This window comes from Ursus arctos, unplaced genomic scaffold (genome assembly GCF_023065955.2).
Source record: "Ursus arctos isolate Adak ecotype North America unplaced genomic scaffold, UrsArc2.0 scaffold_14, whole genome shotgun sequence".
NCBI classification, from domain to species: domain Eukaryota; kingdom Metazoa; phylum Chordata; class Mammalia; order Carnivora; family Ursidae; genus Ursus; species Ursus arctos.
In genome coordinates, this window is record NW_026622808.1 from 15,258,236 (window position 1) to 15,282,318 (window position 24,083).

The 24,083-nt window shown below is 57.7% G+C and overlaps 2 protein-coding genes across 3 annotated transcripts; one reads left to right on the forward strand and one right to left on the reverse strand.

Annotated features, from left to right (window-relative positions):
- Positions 1 to 6,110: 6,110 nt before the first annotated feature.
- MYDGF (myeloid derived growth factor) lies at positions 6,111 to 22,680 on the reverse strand. Of its 2 annotated transcripts, none has more exons than XM_044378006.3 (6): positions 22,463 to 22,680; positions 21,140 to 21,190; positions 15,300 to 15,361; positions 13,779 to 13,860; positions 12,432 to 12,504; positions 6,111 to 8,348 (listed from the first exon to the last, which is right to left on the reverse strand). In XM_044378006.3, the coding sequence occupies exons 1-6, from the start codon at positions 22,634 to 22,636 to the stop codon at positions 8,269 to 8,271; spliced, it is 522 nt and encodes a 173-aa protein (XP_044233941.1). In that variant the 5' UTR covers positions 22,637 to 22,680; the 3' UTR covers positions 6,111 to 8,268. The 2 variants fall into 2 exon arrangements, with proteins under 2 accessions (XP_044233941.1, XP_026336921.1); XM_026481136.4 differs by having other exon boundaries at positions 6,111 to 11,136; positions 22,463 to 22,672.
- Positions 6,555 to 9,057, forward strand: TNFAIP8L1 (TNF alpha induced protein 8 like 1). The gene is given in 2 exon segments (XM_057311439.1): positions 6,555 to 6,806; positions 6,808 to 9,057. Coding segments are annotated over 2 exon segments (663 nt in total). The 3' UTR covers positions 7,219 to 9,057.
- Positions 22,681 to 24,083: the final 1,403 nt, after the last annotated feature.

Below are 24,083 nucleotides of genomic sequence, written 5' to 3' on the forward strand. Positions count from 1 at the left end.
AAATAAACGAGGTGAGGTGGAGGAGACCAGGAGTGAATGATTGGGGGTGTCAGGGAAAGCGTCTCTGAGCGGGGGGACCCTGATGCTGAGAACACCCCCTGCTCCTGACCCCTGGCAGAGGCACAGCGTGTGAAGTGAGGGGGTGGGCGAGGCTGGAGCCCACTGAGCAACAGAGAGACTGATGGAAGGGGGTGTGGCTCTAACAGGGGAGAGACAGGCCCGGCTCCTGGGTTTGGGAACTGAAGAGACCGGAAAGAACAGGGTCCACTGGGAGGGTGCCCTTCACTGGTGTGTGCCCTTCACCTCTCAGGGGAGGCTTGGGGACAGTCCTGCCTCCTGTCTTTGCCTCTGCAGGTAAAGGATGTTAGAGCAGCCCAGAGGTTCGAGGTCAGGGTCTGTGGCCAGTTTGCAGGGCGTTTGGGAGCTGGACTGTCCAAACCGAGGATGAGGACAAAGTTCCGAGTCCAAAAGACAAAGTGGGGCTGGCAGAGGAGGTGTGGACCAGGCTCCACAGTTCTGGAAAAGAATGTGGGGGGCAGGGCAAGAGTCAACAGAGCCAAGGGGGACTCTGTACCTGGACGCCCATTTCACAGATGGGAAAGCTGCCCCCAAGGGCATGGGCCTGTCCGGGGTCCCTGTGAGGAGATACCAGGGCTGTGGGAGGACACGGACAGTGGCCTTCACTCTCCTCGCTGTCCTTCAGCACACCAGGCACAGTCCTGACCCAGGGCCTTTGCACCAGCTGTTTCCTTTGCCCAGTTCACCTTCCCCCCAGACCTTGTCTTTCCAGTCCCAGCTTTGGCAGCTCCACCTCAGAGAGGTCTTCCTGACCATCCTGGCCAAGGGCACCTGCTGTCCCTGGCTGTCACTCCCCGTCCTCCTTGGCCCTTCTCTCTCCCTGAAATGGTCCTGTTTGTTTTTGTGTTCACTGGTCTCTGGCGTCTCCTTCCAGCAAGGAAGATGCCTCTTAGGGGGCTATTTTGGAAATTTGGAGGGCTTTCTCTTTGCTTGTGACAACGGGATGTTCTGACGTCGGGGGGCAGGAGCAGGGACACCAGGCATCCAGCCACGTGCCTTGAGTAGCCGCCTGGCGCCCGCGACTTCCTAATGTTCTGCCAGAAACATAAACCGTTGAGTGGGGTTTTGCATGGCTTTAATATCCAGTGACTGTTCCCAAAATGTCACTCCTGGGTAAACTGAGGGAAAGGTGGAGCTGTTTTCGATAGGAACTGGTGGCTACCTGTTCGCTGCCATGCCCCACACAGAGCTGCAGTGTCCCCAAGTGCTGGGGGCCTGAGCTTCTAAGGCGGGAAATTCTTTTTGATCAGCCATGTATTATTAGGCGCCTACTATGTGCCTGACAAGGTGGAAGTGATTTACAAATATCACCTTGTGTGTCTCTAAAACTCCTTTTATTTGTTTGTACTCCAGTAGGAGCCAAATCCTGCTTTTTCAAGTGTTAAATTTATTTCACATTTTAAATATGAGGCATAAAAAACGAGGCATAAAACAGATACAGTAAGGGGCAGAGAGGTATAAAATATATACTTAATATAGAGAGTAAGCGTCCAGCTTCACGAGATATAACCCGCATACCATAAAATTCACCGCTTTAGTGCTCAACTTCCAGAACATTCCCTCTCCCCAAAAAGAAATCCCATCCCCATCAATAGTCACCTCCCCACACTGTCCTCCTCCAGGCCCCGGCCCCCGCGAGCCCCCTTCCCGTCTGTGGATGAGCCCGGTCTGGACGTGTCACACACGTGGACTCACACGCCGTGGGGCCTTCTGTGTCTGGTTCCCTCCCCGAGCATCGTGGGCTCGGGTCCGTCCCCGGGGCAGCGCATTAGGCGCCTCGCCCCTGTTCACATCCAAGGGATGTGCCTGTGCGTGGGGGACACATTGTGTGTGTCCCTTCACCCGTTGATGGACACGTGGTCGATTCCACTGTTTGGACATATAAGCCATACTACCGCGTGCGGGCGTGTGCGAGTTTGTGGACGCATGTTCTCATTTCTTCCGGGCAGATACCTAGGAGTGGAATTGCTGGGTCACGTGCTAAGTCCGTGTGTGTTTGAGGAACGGCCAAAACACTGGTTTTCACGGCAGCTGCCCCATTTCTCATTGCCCACAGCCGGGCGGGGCTGCCGTCTCTCGTGGCCGCCTGCTGCCGTGATGGCAGCCGTCCTGCACGGGCTGAGCCGAGGGCATTAGGGTTTTGACCGGCATCTCCCTAGTGGCCCGTGGTGTCGAGCATCTTCCCAGCTGCTTGTTGGCCATTTATGTTTCTTTTTTGGAGAAAGATTAGATTTTTTTTTTAATCGAGATATAATTCACATACCATAAAATCCACCCTTGGAAAATGTACAGTTTGCTGGGTTTTAGCATAATCACAGGTTGTACGACCATCTAGCTTGATGGCTTTTTACGTTTGTACAGACCCGGATCGAGACACAAAACATGGGATGTTCCAGACCCCTTCCCCGATCAGTCTCCCTCAGACCGCCACCTTTCTACCGTTTTTATTTATTTATTTATTTATTTATTTATTTATTTATGTTTTTAAATATTTAATTTAATTTTTTAAAAGATTTTGTTTATTTGAGAGAGAGAGAGAGGGCGGGTGCACGTGAGCGGGGAGGAGGGGCAGCAGGACAGGGAGCAGCAGACTCCCCACTGAGCAGGGAGCCTGATGCTGGGCTTGATCCCAGGACCCCAGGGTCATGACCTGCGCCAAAGGCCGACACTTAACTGACTGAGCCACCCAGGTGCCCCTGAAGATTTTATTTTGAAGCAATCTCTACACCCAACATGGGGCCTGAACTCACAACCCCAATATCAAGAGTTACATGCTCTCCCGACTGAGCCGGCCAGGTGCCCCCTATTTTGTTTTTACACCTGTGGGTGCGGATAGACAGGGCAGATTCCATTTCGGGGAAATGGGGGCCCCAAATTATTTTGTAATAAGGTGGCCTGGGTCTAGAAGGCTGGAATCCCCTAGAAGGCAGGGACAGGATCTCTTTTGGTCATTCCAGTATCCCCAGTGCCTGGGACACAGTTGGTGCTCCATAAATGCTCACTAGTGACTGAATGAGCGTTCTAGCCAAGCCCTTGATCCTTTAGCAGGCTTTTGTAGCTTTGACAATAATGGGACATTCGGGCACTCGGTGGGCAGGGACCAGGGACGCTGCCCATCTGGCCTGAACCCCTCAGCAGTTCCTGGGAAGGCCCTGCCTCAGGAAGGCTGACGCGGCGCAGGCTGGCCACCTCCTGGCTTGCCTGCCCTCGGACCTGGGGGAGCGTGCAGGAAGGAAGGCCGGCCGGGGTTTATTTTCGTCCCTGGCCCGCTCCCCCGGGAGAGCAGTCATCTCCTTGTCTGCCTGCTTGGATGGGGGTTTCTGGCAGAACAATGGGTCGGGGAGGAGGGGGGTCATGCAGCTGGGCTGGCCCAGGTGTTAGCAGGTCTGGGGGCTGGCTGGAGGGGTTAGGAGTGTGGAGGCCCGGAGGGAGGCTGCAGCTGCCTCCGCCCACCCCCTTTTCCTTCTGGGCTCAGGAGGGAGGTCCTGCTGTGGGCCCAGCTACCCTCCGGAACCAGCACACTCAACCAGCACTTGCAGATTGGAAAGCCAAGGACCAGAGAGGGACAAAGCCCCCATCCCCCGTCCCCGAGGGTCACACGGCGACCGAGATAGGCAGCAAGACCTGGGATCCAGGGTGCTTGGGGTCCAGGGAAAGACCTTTCTCTCCCTGAGCCTGTTGGTCCATCTGTAAACTGGGGGACTGACCCCAAAGCCTTGGGGGTTCCTTCTTGTTACTGCTGTTTGTGGACATCCTTTCCCTCATGCATTCAATAGACACTTAAGGGGCGCCTGCTGTGTACCAGGCCCTGGGCGTACCGCCGGAGGCACCGTGTGAACAAGGGAGCCCCAGCCCCTGCCTGCACCGTCAGGCCAGGGAGATGAACAGCGAAATCAAGGTGTGCAAGTCCAAAATGGAGCATGCCCAGCGCACCATGGGAGCCAAGGGGACCCTGGCCCAGCCTGGCACACCCAGGAAGGCTTCCGGGAGGAGGGGACTGCAACACTGAGACCTGGATGAGCAGTTTATAGGATGAGTACTAGGGAGAGGAGGGTTCCTGGTACAGGGAATGGAATAGAACATTCTAGAGAAACTGGTGGGAAGGCATCTGGGAAGCACAGGTACTCTTTGTGCCAAGCGGCCAGCCTGAAGCTGCTGCTGCCCTTTTTCCAGAGAACCTCACGGAGAAGTAGGGCTGTGCCTTCAGGGAGGTGAATGGCAGAATTCCAGGCGGTGGCATGCAGCCCCTTGCCCAGGGAAGGGGGCACTGGGGTTGGCCACAAGCTCCTGCCCTAGGACAGGGTTAGTTCAATCTTCCCCATTTTACAGATGGGGAAGCTGAGGCACAGGGCGGTTATGTTGCTTAAGTGGTCAGATCCGGGAGCAGGTCCGAAATACTGGGCCTGGATTTGTCACTGAAACAGCTCCTGGCCCCTGAAAACTCGAGGTGATTTGCAGGCATCAAATGGGGAAGGTGGAGAGAGGCCCGAAGAGGCAGTCAGTTGCTGTATTGCTGTATGGCCTCGGGGAGGTGGCTCAGCCTCTCTGAACCTGTGTAATTTCTTCAGCAAACTGGCAACCAGCCTACTACCTGGCGGAAATGATGAAACAGGCACACGCTGCCGGCTCAGGGCCTGCCACGTGGTGCCGAGTCAGCAGCACCCCTGCTCTGGCCCAGGCCTACGTAGCCCCACACGCTGGTGACGGTGTGGGGGCAGGGAAGGCAGTCCTGCGATCCCCGTGCCCACCCTGACCTCTGAGGGCAGACGAGGGGGCAGCCCAGGGGGTGGGACTTCTCTCAGGGTGTGAGCTCACACAAAGACGGGCTTTGTGGGGGCTCTGGGGGCCGAGCTGGGCACACATGTGGCCTTCCTGGCCTGGCCGGCCTGGGGCCGCGATGGGGGTGGATTCTACCAGGGCCTGGGGCCGTGGGTGAGGGCGGGGGTGGGTCTCAGGCTCGCCTCGTTCATTCTTCGGGAGTCTCCAAAGACACAGCAGGTAAGGAAGCAGGCCCCTCGCCTCCCCCGTGCGCTAGGGTGAGGCCGACCGGCTGGGGAGTGAAGGCCGTGGGGATGGGCAGAGCAGTGTCGGGGGTCCCTGGGGCACTGCGCAGCCCAGAGGAAGTGCCTCACTGTCAGTCTGGGGGTTAAGGGATGGCTTCCCGGAAGAGGCAGTAACCGAGCTGAGCTGAGGGGCAAAACCTAGAGAAGAGGCAGGGGCTCAGGCACCAGGGCTCTGGGGGGATGAAGAGGAGTTCACCGGGGAGGATGCAGGCACCCGAATGAGCTGTGGGGCCTGGTCCCGGGAGCTGTGGGAGCTGCCAGCTGGTCCTCAGAAGGGAAGGCTCATGCCCAGATGTGCAGGCTGGGAAGAACTCTGGCACCGCTGGAAGGACGTGGTTGGAGGGGCGGCGTCAGAGCTCGGGGCATCTGCAAGTCGGCCGTGGAGACAGGTGTGAGGGACAGAGTCTGCAGTCAGAGTCCTGGTCACTGCTCCTCGAGAGCTGGCCTGCCGCTCCCCTTGGCCACTGTTCCGGCCCTTCCCTGGGCGGGAGCTGTCACAAGTCAGTGTCCAGATCAGAGGCATCGCTGGAGCAATGTGTTTCCAGAAACCTCATACGTGCCCCCTACCCCCGGGCCCCACAGCCCAGGCTGCTGCCCACCTGACTCATTCCTCGCTTGACGAGGGCCTCAGGGCTGTCTGCTATAAACGCGCCAGGACAGTAAGCCCGGGGAATTGGTAATAACTGGCCTCCTCCACCCTAAACAGCCAGGGCCTGGGGCCCCCGTCCTACTGAACTGCAGGAGGGGGTGGGGAGTGACAAGCTGGATTTCCGGGGATGGAATCTGCCTGTGAGAACTCACCCTGAGCCCCCTCCTCGGCCCACAGCAAGGATATGGTGGGTCTGGGGGACTGGAGAACATCCTGCCCAGATTTCACCATTATGCATTCACTCTTTTGACTTTACCCCCTCCTTCCCTTTCCTTCCTTTTCCTCCCCTCCTTCCTTTTCCTTCTTTTCTTCCTTCCTTCTTCCTTTTCTTTCGAAACGAATTCCCTTCGATCCCTTAGGGTCCCCTGGGTCCCCACCTTTTCAGTGTGACTGAATTTTCCACAAGCCTTCCCACGTGGGTATCCTGCCCTGTTTCTGTGCCGTGCTCTAGCTACTCAGAACGTCCTTCCTCTAGGCTGCGGAGTGTAAAGCTCTGTCGGTCTGGGACGTGCCCCTCTGCCCGCTTTCTCACCTGCCCCCCTCCAGGAGGCCTGCCTGCACCCCTGCCTCTCGGGGTGCCCAGGCGATGGCATCTTGTAGCTTCTGAGGGGAGCACGGGCCACGTGTCCCTGACACGCCTCCACCCTGCACCCAGGCCTGGCGCCCAGGAGGCGCTTCCCGGCAGGTCTGTGGAACGGCGGGCTCGTGTCGGTGCGGCTGCCCTGGGGCTGGGCCAGTGGCACGCACCCATTTCACGGATTGGGATGACGTGGCAGCAAACACAAGGGGCCCCGCCAGGAAGGTCCCTGGAAGGCCCCGGGGCCGTGGGGACTGACGCCTGTGTGCCTTTCCTCCTGGCAGGGCCGATGGACGCCTTCAGCACCAAGAGCCTGGCCCTGCAGGCCCAGAAGAAGCTCTTGAGCAAGATGGCGTCCAAGGCCACCGTGGCCGTGTTCATCGACGACACGAGCAGCGAGGTGCTGGACGAGCTGTACCGCGCCACCAAGGAGTTCACCCCGCAGCCGCAAGGAGGCCCAGAAGGTGCTCAAGAACCTGGTCAAGGTGGCCGTGAAGCTGGGCGTCCTGCTCCGCGGCGGCCAGCTGGGCGGCGAGGAGCTGGCGCTGCTGCAGCGCTTCCGCCAGAGGGCGCGCCGCCTGGCCATGACCGCGGTCAGCTTCCACCAGGTGGACTTCACCTTCGACCGGCGCGTGCTGGCCGCCGCCCTGCACGAGTGCCGGGACCTGCTGCACCAGGCCGTGGGCGCGCACCTGACCGCCAAGTCCCACGGCCGCATCAACCACGTCTTTGGCCACTTGGCCGACTGCGACTTCCTGGCGGCGCTCTATGGCCCCGCGGAGCCCTACCGCTCGCACCTGCGCCGCATCTGCGAGGGCCTCACCAGGATGCTGGACGAGGACAGCATATAACCTCTGGGCCTGGGTTTCCTGCAGGGGCGGGGCGCGGGGGCGGCTCTAGAACGCTTTTTCTCCCATCCGATGCTGGCCAAATCCCCGGGGCAGGTGTCCGTCCCCTTGGAGAGGATGCTAATCCATGGGAAGCAGCGGTTTTAGGGACTCTTATCGCCTCTCCCTCCGCCCCATCTCCAGAGAAGAAGAGCTCAGCCTGCCGGCCCTCGGCCTCCTTGGGCACCCCGACTGCTGCCTGCCCAGGCCCGCCTGACCTGACCTGACCCGCACCACCCCTCCAGCCCCCAGATGCCTCTGAAAGCTGGCGCTCGTCACTTAATGATGGGAACAGTGTTGCCTGTTCCTCGGGACGGGGTCATGGTGAACCGGAAGAGAGGGAGTGTTATGGGATGAGCTGCGTCTCCCCAAATTCTTTGAAGTTGTAGCGCCCACGACCTCTGAATGTGACCTTCTTGGGAAATAAGGTCGTTGCAGATGTAATTAGATCAGATGAGGTCACGCTGGAGTAGGGCTGGGCCCCTGGTCCTTGTAGGAAGGGGACATTCGGATGCAGACAGAAGGCGGCAGCGTGTGAAGATGGGGGCAGACACTGGAACAGCCGTCGGAAGGAACCGGCCCAGTGGACACCCTGATCACATCCTTCTGGCCTCCGAACAAGAGGGAACACATCTCTTGTTGCTGCCTCCACTGGGCCAGGGGCACTCGGCTCCAGCAGCCCCAGGGCAGGAGCGCCGGGAGCCACGGAGAGCGCTGGGTGGCTGCTGTCAGTGAGGACGCCTCGAAGGGGCTGGAATGGCAGCCCTGACTCCCACGTGGGAGGGGTCAGAGTGAGCCCCCGACGCGGGGCTGCAGGGTAAAGCCGTCTGAGATGCACGCCCATTTTAAGATGATTATCTCACGTGTGCTGGTAGACCAACAGCTGGTTTGACGAGACCTCGGAAAGCAATGCTCGACCAGTTTTGACTTTGGCAACACTGGAGGATGCAGTGATTCTCAACTCGGCGCAGACGGACACGTGGGGTGTGTGGGTGTAGCTGTGATTCTTGCTTCTCAGAGGGGCATGCGTTCTGGCCGGCTCCGTAGCGCTGCGGCAGGTGCACCCGGCAGGGCTGGGAAGGTTGTTGGGGCACCTGCGGGGTGGGGGAGGGGAGATGAGGTCTCATGACTAGCTGTGCAGGAACGGCTTTGGGGGGCAAAGCTTTCAAACAGGAGGCCTGCAGGCCTTTGGAGGCAAGAAGATGGGTGTGGTCGGCCCCATCCATTGTCTGAGACACCTGGCGTTAGTCAAGGAAATCGCATGTACCCATCTAGATGTGGAGTTTTTCTCGGCAACTTGCCTGAGCCCGCACTGGCCGCCAGTGCTGCTGCATCGACATTGCCCCTCTGGCCTGCCGCAGTCCCCACCATGCCCTTTTGCCTCCCCCTGTCCCGCTGCACTGGCCGACAGGGCACTATTGCCCCAGATGCAGGACGGCCTTTCTCTGGTTGGGTTTCTGCTTCCCTGAGAAAGCCAAGATGCTCCTGCCTGAGAGCCAGGCCCTCTGCCCACCTCTGCCCCATGCCACTAAGAAAAACCGGCCCTCATCTTCCATCAGGAGACAGATATTCATGCTCAAGGACAAACGTGCATTCTGAGCACCCGAGAAGCCCCAGAGGAAAGAAAGCCTTTGTCCTCGGCTTTGCACACTGAATCCATCTATGTGCACAATGCTTTGTACTGGAACCCTGCTGGGCTGTCCGACCTGTCTTGACTCTTCATAAATTTGAGATTTAATTTAGAAAAACCAAAGAGCACTACAGAACTATTTCAATAAAAGCACACATCTTCCATTTGTATTATGTGGGACTAGAGGTTAAATTGCTGGTGCTGGCTGACAGCTTTCTCTTGCCCTGCCGGGCTCCCGCCTTTCAAACCGAGCTTGCATGTAACGTCACACGCCCGTGGTCCCTTGCTGCCAGGCTCAAGTTCCGCTCCCGCGGGTGCCGGGAGGTTGGATGCACGGGCCTGCAGAGCTCGGCCTGTGTGCGCCCAAATGAGGCTTCAGCTCATCATGACCACAGGCCCGGAGGCCAGGGTGGGTTCCTTTTCGAGTTTACCTGAAAGGTCTAGAAAGATGCCCGCAAATGGCTGGTGGGGGCAAGGGTGACTAGTTTGCATCCGATGTCCTGCCGTGTCCCGGGACAAGGGAGCTATCGGCTCTGCTGGCCCCCTGGGGTTTGGAAGTGGTAAGTGATTCCAGGCTGACCGTGGTCGCATCCGTCCCTCCTGCTGGGGTTGGGCCCACGTGCCCCGCGGCAGCCCCGGGTTCTATGGCACCCCCGTCAGTTTCCAGCTTCCTCGTTTCTGCAGGGGGCCCTGGGTGGCCATCCATCTCCGGGGTGCTGTAAAGACGCACTCAGTTTTTCCATCCACTGAACCCCAAAGCCAGAGTGGCAAAGGCTGCTGGCCCTCCCTGGGGACCCTGTGCTCACCAGACCTCAAAGCGCATCTGGTCTTGAGTGGGGTGAACCCCCTGTGGACACGTGTGCCCCTGAGAACTTCTCTCACAAGCGGCGTGGCTTGTGTGCTGGACAGTGAGGGATGGTGGGGTCCTTCCCCCCCCCCCGAGCATCTCCGGGGCCACGCAGGCCCCTGCAGTTGAGCTCTGAGAACAGCTGTCCATGCTCCCACGCCTGTCAGTACGCTCTGCGGGTATGGACAGGGGGACAGTCCCACTCCACTTCCGACAGGTGTACGATCTGGGGCAGGAGCCCTCACATCTGCTTCTTTTCTGGCAAGTGGGGTCACTGCCACGCCCAGGTCCTCCGGCCGGCACGAGGGAGGCCAGGCGAGTGAAAGGGGAGGAGAGTCCTCCGTTGATCTCACGCAGTGATTCCGAAGAGCAAGGATTCCACTTCAATAGCCCTCGGTTTCTTTTCTCCTCGTTTACTTGCGAGAAGGCCCAGTTGGAGGGCAGGCTGAAGGGCAAGCTAGGTCAGACTCCCAGGCCCCACTGCTGGGAGACCAGGGCCCTTCTGAGTGGCTGGGGCATTTGGGGGTTTTATTTCTTTGTTTGCCTGTGGGGGTTTGTGGTTACTGTTGTTTTAAGTCGCCACGTGCAACCCGGCTTCCAAAGCAAAGCGAAGCCAAGCAGCCAGGTGCAGAAGAGGTCTGCCCTGAGGCTCCCCACTGCGGGGGGTGGCCTGTGGGGGGTGGCCGGGCCTGCCCCACGAGCTCAGGGAGATCCAGGTTCACGGCCGACCGCCTTGGGACCTGGAGCTTTTGCGTCTGCAGAGAAGTCGTGCCTGGAGATTCCAGGTGCCCGCGGTGACACAGGTCTCCAGTCTCCAGCGAGGCAGGTGGTGCAGGCGGCCAGACTCTGTTGCTGCCCCTGGGCCCCTGGGCCCCCCGCCCTGAGTGCCCCGCCAGGCCGGCACCAGCGCCAGTTGCCAAGTCCGTGTGGTTGCTTTTCAACCGTCTTATTTATTTAAATATGAAAGAACATTTCATTTCTTCCCAGTTAGTCTGGAAGAAGCTCCCCTGGGAAAACTGTAAGAAAACAGCTGGCTCGGCTCAGGGCAGAAGGCTCGCTCTCCCTGGGAGTGATCCGGGGCCCGGCCTGAGCACAGGGAGACACGCACGGGCTTCAAAAAAGCCGTGATTCCCCCGGGAGCCCCCCCTTCGCGTGCCCCAGTGCCTCTTTTGGTAAAGACGGGCAGCGGGTCTCAGACCCCTGCTCCATGTCCAGAGCACATCAACCAACGGTCCCCCCTAGACAACCAGTAATGAGCCAGCTCTCCCAGGGCCCAGCTCCTTCAGCAGAGATGAGGAAAAGCCGCCCCCCGATGGGGCTCCTGGTCACAGCTCACTGCGGGATGCCTTGGCCACAATCACCAGCTTGGACAGCTCAGCCTTGAACGCCCCGGGCCTGTGGGACACTGCGAGAGAAGAAGCACGTGGTCGGGCCCTCGCCACTCCAGACGCTCTGGGTCCTGGGCGGGGCAGGGGAGCAGTCCCCGAAAGGGACTCGGCATGGAAAGCCTCCAGCCCTGAAAGTCTTACGGGTGAGGGACCAAAGAAAGGAGAGGTTGGCGGGCCAGTCCTGAAGGCAGCAGGAGGCCTCAGGAACATTCAGGGTGGGAAGAACGGTGGTCATTTCTGCCACGTTGAGGATGGATGGGGGTTGGGGGGGCGGGCTGTGTCACCTCCTGCTGGCGCTGGCAAACTTGTCTGAGGCCCAATGACACCTCTCCAGCAGGACCTGGGAATGCGGCCTCCCCATGCTATTCCCCAGTGGCTCAGCTCTGCCCTCTGCTGTGCGCCCTGAGGTCAAGGCTCTGCTGGCTGCCCCATCTCCTGCCCTGGAGCTCTACTCAGAACAGCCCCCACACCCTTGAGGACCTGCAGGTGGGGCAGGGCTCCTTCCAGACCCAAGGTTCCTCCTCCCAAAAGCCCCACTCGCTGCACCCCCCACGCCACTCCCATGCCTGGTGACGCCCACAACCACAAGGATCCTTCTCCTCCCCTCCCGCATCCCTCAGGTCCCCTGCAGCATGGCTCCATTCCCGTGTCCATCACCATCATCACTCACCCACCCTCGCTCTACGCACAGAGGCCAAGTCCGGAGCTTCCCGCCCCTCCTTCTGCTCGGCCTCTGCCCCGCACGGCTGAACGTGGCTCGGGACACCAGGGGCCCCCAGACCTCAGGGGTTAGGAACGCGCTGCCCAAGCATCAAAGCTGTTCCCAGTCACAGAACCCAGGACAGCAGATGTCACACGCCCCCCCCCCCCCCCCGGGAGCAATCCCACCGAACGTCCCCAAGGGCCCCAGCAGATTTTCAAGTCCTCAGGTCCCTAGCGGGGCTTGGCCTACGCCATGAGGTAAGAGTGGTTTTTACATTTCATGTATCTTTAACCAAAGTCAAAAGGAAAATGGTATTTTGTGATATATAATTCACATTTCTGTGTTCATAAAATAAAGTTTTATTAGGACACAGCCATGCCCGTTCAGTGTCCCGTGGCTCACGGCCTTTGCTCTCCCGGGTTGAGTCGTCTCGGCAGAGGCTGTTTGCTCCACAAAGCCGAAACTATTTACTAAGGGCCCTTTACAGAAACAGCGTGCAGACGCTGGGCCGTAACCCGTCCCTCTGAGGAGGTGGGGTGCTGTCCCTCCTCTCCCCACCTTCTGTGCCTGAGAACCTGGGGTTCATCTCCACAAGCCATCCTTACATACCTGCTGTTTTGGTCACTTCAAATTCCTCGCTTTTCAGGGGGATGTCGCTTTCTCTTTCAAACGCAGCTTTCGACTGAAAGAGAGCAAGGGGAAATGTCGCTAGTCGGGAGAGAAGGGATCCAGCCTGCTCTTCCTGCCCCCGAGAGCAGCACGGGCTGAAGCCACACGCTTTGACAGAAGGGGCGCGTGCGCTGCTCTCCCAAGCACGTAAGCGAATCCGGTAGAAGCGGTGCTTAATCCACTTAAGAGATTGTCAACTGGCTTAAAACTCGATGCCTTTGCTGCCAATCCCCAAGGAAGGTATTTTCCCCTTCGGTGAACATATGGTCGTGACAGAAGCAGGGCGGTCTCTTGAACGCAATTTTTAAAAATCACAATTGTGTCTGTTTCAAATCGGCTTTAGGTGTTTTCCAGCAAGAGGGGAGCACAGAGCAGCCGGACCAGCGGCGCGGCGGTCAGCGGGGGGACGGCTGGCGGTGGCCACGTCCCGCAGCCCTGCAGTCGGGCGCTCGCTGCGGGAAGGTACTGTGCACATGCGTTGGAAGGCCGTCAGGAGCTGACTCGAAGGAGATCATCCTCCATAACCCTGGGTGGGCCTGATTTGATCAGCGGGGCCAGGCTTCCCTGACGGAGGGGTCCCCACAGCGCCCGCCCCTCCCGCCAGCCTGGCACGGGCTGTGGAGGTGCCCTGCCGGTCCCCTGGGGCCAAAGCCAGTTCCTGGCAATAAATCTCTTAACGCCCGTCCCCACTGGTTCCGCTTCTTGGACCGATACAGTGGTTTTCAAACCGTGTGTGACCCAAACGCAGAAGCAGGGGTGGGGGACGGGGCTCTGCAGTGCGGCCAGCCCCTGGTGCGGACCGTGCGGGTCAGCGGTGTGGCAAAAGGTGCTGCCTGAGCCATGAACCACAGGTCATGGGGCCCACAGGACACAGGGCCCTCCCCCACACCAGAGAGCACACTGCCTGCGCTTCTGGGCCCACTCCTGCCCTTGCTGTCCCCGCTCGTGTCCTGGGGCCCCTCCCCTCTGGCTCCTGCTGGCCTTGCCAGCAGGGGGGTACTGGCAGGAAATGGCAGGTGACAGGAGACGGAGGCCAGGTGTCCATTTCCTGTTCCGCCCGCCGGGTCTCTAGGGGTCAGTGGGGTCCTGCTCTGGGCCCAGCGCCACCTTCCTAGCACCTCCCGGTCCGGAGTCTGTGGTGTCCCACGTCCTTCCATGTTATGAAATCAAGGGTTGATATCTGTCCCCTCACTTCACCCGCCTCCCCACCCCTGCCAGTGATCTGGGAGGCACAGTCAATACGGGACGCCCCGGGGCAGCCACCCCTACACACGCACCCCTACTCACATAGGCCATGCCGTACTCGATCTCGGCGCCCCGCACCTCGGCCTTGAACTGCGTAAAGTATAGGTAGGACTTGCCCTGGGGCCTGCAAAGGAAGGGCAGGGGAGGGGGTCAGCCCCGGCCTCCTCAACATCACCTCTTCTTTTCTCTTTACTAGAACATTCTTTTGGCTCATTTACTAACAAGTCTGTTTCTCCTTCTGGGCACAAGCTGTTCTAGGACAGGGACTGAATGCTTTTCCATCGAGTGCCAAAGACATTCCAGGTATCGTACTGGGGACAGGGAACGACAACAGAGGTTGAGAAGTACAGGAGTTAACTAGGCAGAGGAGGAAGAAAGCAGAGGGCAAAGGTCACATGGAAGGTGCAAATGGGGACCTTTAAAGAACACCAGATCAGCAGGGCCAGAGCAGAGAGGAGCTGAAAAAGGGCTGGTGGCAGTGAGGGGACGACGTGTGTGGGGGGTGAAGAGCCCTGTGTGGCTGTGTGCGGAGAGCAGACAGTGATGGGGGTGGAGGGGCAGCAGGGGGGCCAGGAGAGTCCTGCTGGGGGTGAGTCAGGAAGGAGGCGGGGAAGGTCCAGGGAGCCTCCTGGGCTCCCTAAGCCCCAGCGGCTGTGCCAGGCCCAGTGAGTCAATGTCTGAAACTGGGAGAACAGCCCGTTCAGGCAGGACCTCTTGCCGAGCGGGTGGCCCCGTAGTCAGGGCGGCTCTGGGGCTGAGCATGGCTGCAGGCCTGTGTGGCCCGGCTCTGTGCCCACGTAGGGCGCTGGTGCTCACACGCCCTGTCATCGCGGTGGTCCCCAGGGCTCCTCTGCCTGATACCGACAGGCGCCAGTCCACAGAGTGGGTGAGAATGTCCCCGAACGCTGCCTAGTAAGCACCTGCTGTTTATAAAACATCAGGCAAAGACGGTGGGGTGTTGCCTGCAAGTAGGATTCGAACATGGGTGTCCTCTGATTTGATGTCGCTGTCAAGGCCCTCCAAGTGATCTGTCCTCCTCTGCCAACCCCCTCCCCCCGAGGGCAGGACCACAGCTTGGACTTCTGTGTGTCTCCCCAAGTGCCTGCACTACACCAGACCCACAGCCAATGCTGGAAGAATCAGTTCCAGGCCTCAGATCCCAGGGGAGCAGGGCTAGGATATGACACCGCTCTGGCACCCTCCTCCCCGCTGGGCTGAGCACCCCCTTCCCTCTGTCCCCTCTTGGGCCCACTGCTCACTCATGCCGCACTCTAGGGCGGGGAGATGGAGGGCGACGATGCAGGGGAGCCTGGCCCCTGCCCCCCCATGCCCCCTGGGCCCCAGTGTCAATACGCTTCCTTGGGGAACCCTCCCCACCCCAGCAGCCCCCAGCATGGTGCCACACCCCCTCTCCTACCTGCACGTGGTGAAGATCACCCCCAGCCCACGCCCCGCAGGGGTGCTCGGTCCTGCTGCCTGGAGGCACCAGGGGCACACGCTCCCAGCAGCCTCAGCAAAGCGCCTCCTTCAGGGGAGATCCCCCCACCGCGACCCCGGGCTCACCTCCAGATGGTGCAGGTGAAGTGCTGGTGGTCTTCGCTGGTCCCCAGGCTCATCTGCCACTTCTGGGGAGAGAGGGAAAATAAAGGTCAGCCCAGGACGCGCGGGGTCCCTGAGAGGTTTAGGGCGCCCTCCAGTTCTGCCAAGGGAGCGAACCTTCCCTGGGCCTCCGGGCTGGAGCCTGGCTTGGGGGCGGGGAGACTAGTCCCGGCGAGACCATGGTGGTGGGCAGGCGTCCTCATCCGTCTGTCCACACCTGCAGAGGGTGCAGCCCTAAGACTGAACCGTACTGCCAGCCACGGACTCGGCGTGGCCGTGACCCGGCCGTGCGGGTTTGGCGACGGTCACAAGCGTCCCGCTCTCGGTGGCAGCTGTCAATGACGGGGGAGGCTGTTTGGCGGGGAGCCCGGGGGTGTATCAAAATCTGTGCCTTCTGCTCACTTTTGCTGTGAACCTAAAACAGCTCTAAAAAATAAAGCCTATCAAGAAAACTACACACTAAAATAAAAGGAGACCACGTACTACTCATGCTTGTTGATCAGCATCCAGTCCTCGAGGCAGACACGAGACCGCGCTATGCACGGTTACAGGGAGGACGTGGGTGCGACCTGAGGACGGGAGGCACCAGAAAGCTTTTCATGTGTTCTTCTTTTTGAAGGATGTGAACGTGTTAGCTTTTTAAAAAAATCAAACGAACAAGATTAAGAGTCAGACGCTCAGCTGACTGAGCGACCCTGGTGCCCCTGAAGATTAAAACTATTCAATGACTCCCGAACACACTGCTTGCTACCAGCTGCTTCTAATTTTCGTGGCCTCTGCAAAACCGGCGGAGGGCCAGGGACAGCCACTGTGGGTTCTGGGGTACCGAAGGCGTCTGTCTTGCTCGTAAAATGCAAGTGTACAGTCCCCTCCCTGGAGTAACAATATACTCCCAATACTGGTACTCCTGGTTGGACATTGCAACGTCCTCATTGACAAAAACAAGGCCATTTTTAGGTGAATCACAGTGGGAGTAAATGGTCACCTAGATGCCGTCTGCCTGCAGCAGGGACGTGGGAACCAGTGACTCTGGCTGATGAAGGGACAGCTGTGGCCCACACCTGCGGACTCGGTGGACTTTCCTCCCTCCCCATCTAAAAACACCTGTCCGTGGCTCCAAGGCCTGAGAGCACCTGGAAACGGTTTTATGCTGTGAAATAGATCTGAGAGGTTTTCCACGGCTCTGTAAAGGTTCTTGAAAATGAGGCAAATGTTTAAACACTGTTTAAAAAATTGAGTGCAAACAAATTTAAGACCGAGAGTTTCTTAGCAAGAGGGTCAACATCCCTCTGAGCGGCCGTCTGGTTATGTGACCTTGACCGTGGTCTCGGGGCTGCAGGGTGCAGTGGGCAGACGGTAAGGCTCAGGTTTGGGCTTCTGACATTCATGTGAGCGTGTGTTCTGGGGACAGCCTGAGCCCCTGGGGAACTAGGCGCAGGGGTGGCCTGGTATGACAGATGACACATAACTGGCAGCGCGGTTAGTTTTTATTAACATGTAAATGACAGATGGGGAAACGTGCTCATTTTGGTGACAGCTCTAGGAGCCCCGACAAATGCTTCTAATTCCGCGTCCACCATCCAATCAAGATACAGACCAGATCTATGTCCCTGGATCCCCTGGCCCCTTCCCTCTGCAGTTAACCCCTTCCTGCAAATTCCCGGTAACTGCTGACCCCATCTCGGAGTTGTGTCTTTGCAAAAGTGTCACGGAGCGGAATCAGGCGGCACGCAGCCTTGTGCGGTTTCACTCAGCGTGGGGCACTGGACAGTCATCCACGCTGCTGCCTGTGTCCACGGTTCATTTATCCAACAGCTGGACTGAGAAATATTTACATACTACACAATTCACCCTCGTATGGTGTACAATTCTGCATTTTCTAGCATGTTCACAGGTCTGCAACCATCACCATGATCTAGTTCCAGAACATTCCATCACCCCAGAAAGCAGCCCCATCCCTTCCCCTCCCCCCAGCCCCCGGCCCGCGAGTCCCCTTCCCATACATGGATGAGCCTGTTCTGGACGTGTCACACACGTGGACTCACACCCCGTGTGGCCTTCTGTGTCTGGTTCCCTCCCTAAGCGTCGTGGGCTCAGAGTCCGTCCCCGGGGCAGCGTGTGGGCGCTGTGCTCCTGTGCGTGGTGGACACGTTGTGTGTATCCATTCACCCACTGATGGACACCAAGGTTGTTTCCACTTGTCGGCCACTGAATCCTGCTGCCGTGCACGGTCAGGTACACGTTTCTGTGCGGCTGAGTTCTCATTCCTAGTGGGCAGACGCCTCGCAGTGGAAGTGCAGGGTTGTAAGGTGAGCGTGCGTTTAACTTTATAAGAAATGGCCGGTTTGCATCCCCACCAAGAACGGCCGAGCTCTCAGGCTGCTCCGCCCCCTGGCGGGCACTGAGAGATTACGAATCACCCCGTGCCTACGGCCAACTGTCAGCACTGGCCTCGCAGGTGACCCTCTGCAGAAACAAACCATTATCAAAGGAGCAAGCGCGGACTGTTGTCCCCCAGAGGCCTCGGCTCCGAGCTGCGTGTGCCCGGCGCACCCACACACCCACACCCGCCGCCACGGGTCCTCCTGGGGTTTCTTCTGTTCCAGCTGCTCCAGGGGCATGTCTGCGGTGCCTCCCTGTACGTCGCCAGGCAGAAGCCACGGAACACCAAACCATCCCTGTGCATTCGCTGAGAATCTGGCCTGCCATTCTCTTGTGAGGTGGCCACAGGACAGCCACCAAAGAGCCCATGGGTCGTGGGTGCCCCGTCCGGCTCACACAGCACCAACCGCCCCAGCGCTCAGCTCCCTGTGGTCTCTGTCACCGTTCTAGACAGCTGCTGCGGGGACAAGTCCGTGCCACGACACGTCTGCTTTGCTTAGAAGTGATTTCCTTCAGGATGAACCCCTCTTCCAAAACAAACGAATCCAGCCTATTGCTGGAGTGATAGTTTGTGACCCAACTGCTAGTCCAGGACAAGGCTCCAGCCTGTGGTGTGCGTGAACTCAGCAGCAGGACGTCCACCTCTAAGAGTTTAAGTTTAGTCGTGGGGGTGGGAGGTGCATGTGCTCTCTTCCAAGCTGCTGGTGACACTGGGTCAGAAGCACAGAGCAACGGTTAGGGATCTGTGTCCCGGGGACTTCAGTCACTTCCCAGCTGGGAGAGCCCGGGCCTCCGTGTCCTTGAGTGCAAAATCCCAGAGCAGTATGGCCTCCTGGGGTTGTGGAGAGGAAGAAATGAGGTGTGCGCATGGCTTGGCACAGTGCGGGACTCCCGGTAAGCGCCATGGTAGAGCGGCCACTTCAGTTCATTGTCCTGTAAATCAATTATCTACACGCAACCAATAGGCTGCCACGTGGAAGAGGGCATGTGGGGACTGGTTCTGGGTGCCCGGGGGTAGGCTGGACTGATGGGCTTTGGCTCACAGTTAGAAGAACGTGCCACCACTTGGCTTCACCCCATAGTGGGGAAGACTATCTGGAGAAGCAGCAAGGCCTGGAGGTGTGGCAGGAAGGGGCGGACCATTGCAGGACGCCTGCTGTCCTGGTGGCAGGGGTCACTGTTTGTTACATTTTGTTAAAATACCGTCACTAGGAATCATGTACTTACAAACAAGACACATCTAAAATATAACGGAAGTCACTCTTGCCCTGTGGTTTCCAGCGAGGGATGATTCTGTCCTTCGGGGAACACTACGCAATGTCTGGAGATGTTTTTGGAAGTCACGACTTCCACAACTGGGGTGCTCCTGGCACTGAGTGGGCGGGGTCGGGGAGGCTGCTCGAGGTCCCAGTGCCTGGACAGCTCCCTCAGGGAACGACCCGGCCCCCAATCCCGGACGTTAGCAGTGCCGAGGCGGGAGAGAGATCCGCTCTTGCCCATTTCAATGTGTTACCCCGAGTGGGAGGAGAGAGGGGCTTAGAACCAGCTTGCAGGGCATGTCAGGCACCTGAGAGGCTCCCCAGCGGCCTCCATTTTTGGACTCTACAATGTTAGGCGACAGTGCCACACTGTTCTAGAACGAGAGCAGTATTTCCTGAAGTCTGATTCTTGGGGAGGAAGGCACAACTAGGGACAAAAGGGGGGGGGGCGATTGGGCAGCTCAGTCAGTAAAGCATCTGCCTTCGGCTCAGGTCACGATCCCAGAGTCCTGGGATCGAGTCCCACACCAGGCTCCGTGTTCAGCAGGGAGTCTACTTCTCCCTCTACCCCGCAACCCTACTCACACTCTCTAACAAATGGATAAAATCTTCAAAAAAGAGAAAGATGGTTTTTACTGATTTTTATAGTGTATTTTACTGATTATTTTATAGTGACGATGAATTCTTCCTTTTCATTTTTCTTTTATTCGAACGATGTTGAGCAGAAAGTCTGTGCGTCTTCCTGACCACTTGCAGCTCTCCCTCCTGATGAAACCAAGCAGCAGTACGCAGACTGCACTCCAAGCCAGTCCTTTACTCTCGGAGCGCTTTGTAACGGGGTGTCCCTGGTGGTCTGCTGCAGCGGGCGCTGCCGGAACCAACCACCCAAACCTGCTCCCTTACAACCACTGCCATTTCTTCTCTGCCGGTTCGGGAGGCCCAAAGTCCAAATAAGGTGTCCCCGGGCTGGGCTCCCTCGCAAGGCTCTAGGGCAGGATCCTTCCTGCCTCTTCTGGTTTCTGGTGGCTCCAGGTGTCCCATGGCTTGTGGCCGCGCCCCTCCATCTCTGCCTCCGTCTTCACATGGCCTTTTCCTCTGTGTGTCTTCTCTTCTGTCAAATCTCCCGAGTGTCTCTTGTAAGGCGAACTGTCACTGGATTTAGGGCCCACCCAGAGAACTCAGGATGATCTCTTCATTGCAAAATCATGCACTTACATCTGCAAATATTTTTTTCTAAGTAAGGTTACGTTCACAGGTTCTAGGACTTAGGATGTGAACGTATCTTTCGGGGGCACCCCAGTTAAGTCACTACCCTGCGTGATAAATGACCACAAGTTTAGCAGCTTAACTGCACTGCCCACTGATCAGCTCTCAGTCCCCCAGGCAGAAGCTTGGCCATGGCAGGCCCTCTGCTCAGTCTCACAAGACTGGACTCAAGGTGTCATCAGACCGTACGCCTGTCTGAGGCTCAGAGTCCTCTTCCGACTCACGTGCTTGTGTTCCTGTGGTGGTAAAACCGAAGCCTGACCACCAGCCAGGGGCTGCCCTCAGCTCCTAGAGGCCACCTGTGCTCCCCTCATAGCCAGCAATGGTGAGTCACATTCGTCTTACGCTCCCGATCTCTCTTATTTCCTCTCTGCCACCAGCTGCTGGAGGAAACAGCCACCAAGAAATGGGGACCTTGCCAGTCCTACATGGCAAGGAACTGAATTCTACCAACAATGTGAACGAGACTGTACATAAAAGCCCCGCCGGCTGACAACTTGATTTGGGCTTTATGAAGCACCCAGCTGAGCTGACCGTGGCTTCTGACCTCCAGAATAGTGAGATAATAAGTGGGTGTTGTTTTAAGCTGCTAAGTTTGTCATGATTTGTCATACAGCACAAAAGGCAAATAAAATACTCCTAAGAGAGGCTCATGGGCGCAGCACATTTGTATCTCAGGTGCCTCTTTCCATCAGACATTTGTTTACTCTGTGGAATTACAGGGGGAATCTGCTATCACTAGTTACCTTAAGCACGGTCTTTTATTGGTTAGACAAGAATAGTTCAATGAGTGTAAGTTAATTCAGGTATGACCCAACTCCACTGCTCCCTGGAGAGTATCTCTCCATGACAGTGGATACTGCCATACAAAACTATGTGGAATTTTGAACAACTCACCTCGTTGGTCCCTCCTTGAGAAGCGTAGGTGAACGCACAAGTGTATTTGTCCTGGAGAATGGAAGGTGGAAAAAAGCTTGTTAGGAGGTAATCCTTAGTACTTACAGTGGAGGGTCTCAGGATGTCCTTCTGAGATCCAGAATCAAGAAGATCCAGCTTTTGAGCATCTGCACTAAGGGGAAGGAGGCAGAGCAAGATTCCTGGCTGTTGTCCCTGGAGGCCAGCCCCAAAAGGCCTTCCAGTGTCTACCGACTTATAACTCCCCTACCTGCCCCCCACTGCTAGTGAGCTCCTGAGTCAGGACAAACAACTCATGAGGCTTCTGGGGGATGAAGAACAGGAAGGGGGAAGAGGGAGGTCCTACACCCTCCAAGCACCCCCCCCCATCTAGGCACATGGACTTTGGAAGCAAGATATGGACACCAGAAGACCCATCTCTGCTCTGCTGTGGGCCTCAGACAAGTGAGAACTTTTCTTTCTTTCTTTTTTTTTTTTTTTAAGATTTAATTTATTTATTTGACAGAGATAGAGACAGCCAGCGAGAGAGGGAACACAAGCAGGGGGAGTGGGAGAGGAAGAAGCAGGCTCATAGCGGAGGAGCTTGATGTGGGGCTCGATCCCAGAACGCTGGGATCATGCCCTGAGCCAAAGGCAGACGCTTAACTGCTGTGCCACCCAGGCGCCCCAAGTGAGAACTTTTCTGAGCCTGTTTTCCTCATCTGTGAAATGGCCTAGCAAATCAAGCATTTGGCACGATATCCGGCTATAAGGAAGTACTCAAAGATAGCAGCTATGGACATCCGTTAGAGACAGGGAACACGAATATGGGAGGGGAAGGACTTCAACAAGATGGGGACAGGGCTGGGCTAGACCCAGGCTTGCTGACTTCCAGGTGAAATGAGAGGGAGGGTCGGTCTCGTGCAATGAAAGAGCAACGTCTATCCACTTCCTCCCTCGTCAGAGCTGCAGAGGGGCTGACCTTCTGCAGGGCCTGGAGGCAAAATACCCCTCAGCCTCCTCTCTCCCCACCTCTTGGGCGGCTCAGCCTTCCAATGGCCGGGGACTCGCCTGGTCTGGGAGTGAGGGCTGCTTGGGCACGCTGGGCACGTGAGAGGGAACAGGAACTGAGGCTGGTGACCCACCCCCTCCAAGTCTCCAGACCGCAGGACGCCTAGCTTCTTTAAGTTCAGTCCTCAGTGATGACCGCGCCCCCCAGAGTCCCTTCCCAACTCAGTCCCCGCCCCCGACCGTCCGCGCCCCCTTCTCAGGACCCGCCCCCACCGGCACCACCGCTTAAGCCCCCGGGGCGGCGGCGATACGTACCCCCGGGCCCACGTTCTGGGAAAAGGAGTGCACGACGCCGCCAGGTCGCACGTCAAACGCCACCGTCGTGGGCTCGGACACCGCCTCCGCCGGCCTCAACGCAGCGGCCGCCAGCAGCAACGCAGCCCACAAACTCGCGCCTCCGCCGTTCCTCCTCCCGCTGGGCGCCGCCATCTTGGGATCGGGTCCGCAGGGCTGGGGTGGCGACGGGACGCGGCGAGGGACACGTGGGGCGCCCGCTTGAGGCCACGTCGGCGGCGGCGCGGCCACGTGACCTGGCGCGCCCCGCCTCCTCCCCGGCCGGGCTGCCATGTTGGGGCGGGGCTTGAACTTCCAGGGTGAGTCCCTGGGGTGAGTGGTCCTGGAGTCCGTCAGTTCCGCAATTCCTAACCCTGTGATTGACCCTACAGCTCTTCCAGTTAGTAAATGTAGTAAATTCCGTCTGGAATGAGGGAAATGGACAATGACCATTGGGCAAATACCTCAATTGTTGCAGCCAAGATCCCTGGATGGATCTGAAAATTAATAAAGGGAACCCTCATTTAGAATGGAGTGGAGAGGCCGGTAGGAAGAGCTCAGCACCCAATTACTTCTGGTGAATTGCGGACCCAACAAGAACTCCAGCACCTTGCAAGTCCATAGTATGTTAACCACTACTTCTCTGCCCTAGCAGGAGGAAGGAAATTTTCCCCTACCCTGGCAACAGCCCAGCCAATGAGAGACAGCCACAGCCCAGCCAATAAGAGACAGCCACAGCACAGCCAATGAGAGACAACCACAACCCCGCGAATGAGAGACAGCCACAGCACAGCCAGCGAGAGATAGTCACAGCACTGCTAATGAGACTAAGGCTACAGCCCCTTATAAGATACAGCCACAGCCTAGCCAATGAGAGATAATCACAGCAGAGCCAGTGAGAGATGGTCACAGAACAGCCAATGAGAGACAGTCCTTGCCCACCCAATGAGACGCAGCCACGGCCCAGCCAATGAGAGATAGTCAAAGCCCAGCCAATGAGAAGCCACCACACCTGGCGTTGAGGTAAGTGGACTTTGGTTTGTAAGAGCCCCTTCCAACCTCCTCTTTCTTCTATAAAAGAGTAGTTCTCCCCCTTGTTCTGCGGATTTGCCTCTGGTTTTTGCGGTAGCTTGCTTGTCCTAGGTTGCAGTTCTCTGCTATTCCTGAATAAACCTATTTTTACTGGTAAAATAACTGGCAGTTATCTTTTAAGGTTAACATCTAAAAATTAGCGGGGGGGATGTATGATGAGAAACAGGATATTTCTATAGTCTAAAAGTATTTTCCCCCAAGATACTTACTAGTTATAAAGGGGAAAATAGGAATTTTAGAATGAAAACACCATCTTTAGCCCAGTGATCAAAGTTAATGTCACCAGTGAGACTTCAACAACCGAGAAGGACATTTTTTTTAAGATTTTATTTATTTATGTGACAGAGAGACAGCCAGTGGGAGAGGGAACACAGCAGGGGAGTGGGAGAGGAAGAAGCAGGCTCCCAGCGGAGCCCGATGTGGGACTCGATCCCGGAACGCCAGGATCACGCCCTGAGCCGAAGGCAGATGCTCAACGACTGCGCTACCCAGGTGCCCCCGAGAAGGACAT

Coding starts and splice junctions, on each gene's coding strand:
- MYDGF (XM_044378006.3), bottom strand. CDS start 22,636: ATGGCGGCGCCCAGCGGGAGGAGGAACGGCGGAGGCGCGAGTTTGTGG. Junction 21,191..22,462: donor CCCAGAACGTGGGCCCGGGG/GTACGTATCGCC, acceptor TCCATTCTCCAG/GACAAATACACTTGTGCGTT. Junction 15,362..21,139: donor CTCAAGGAGGGACCAACGAG/GTGAGTTGTTCA, acceptor CTCTCTCCCCAG/AAGTGGCAGATGAGCCTGGG.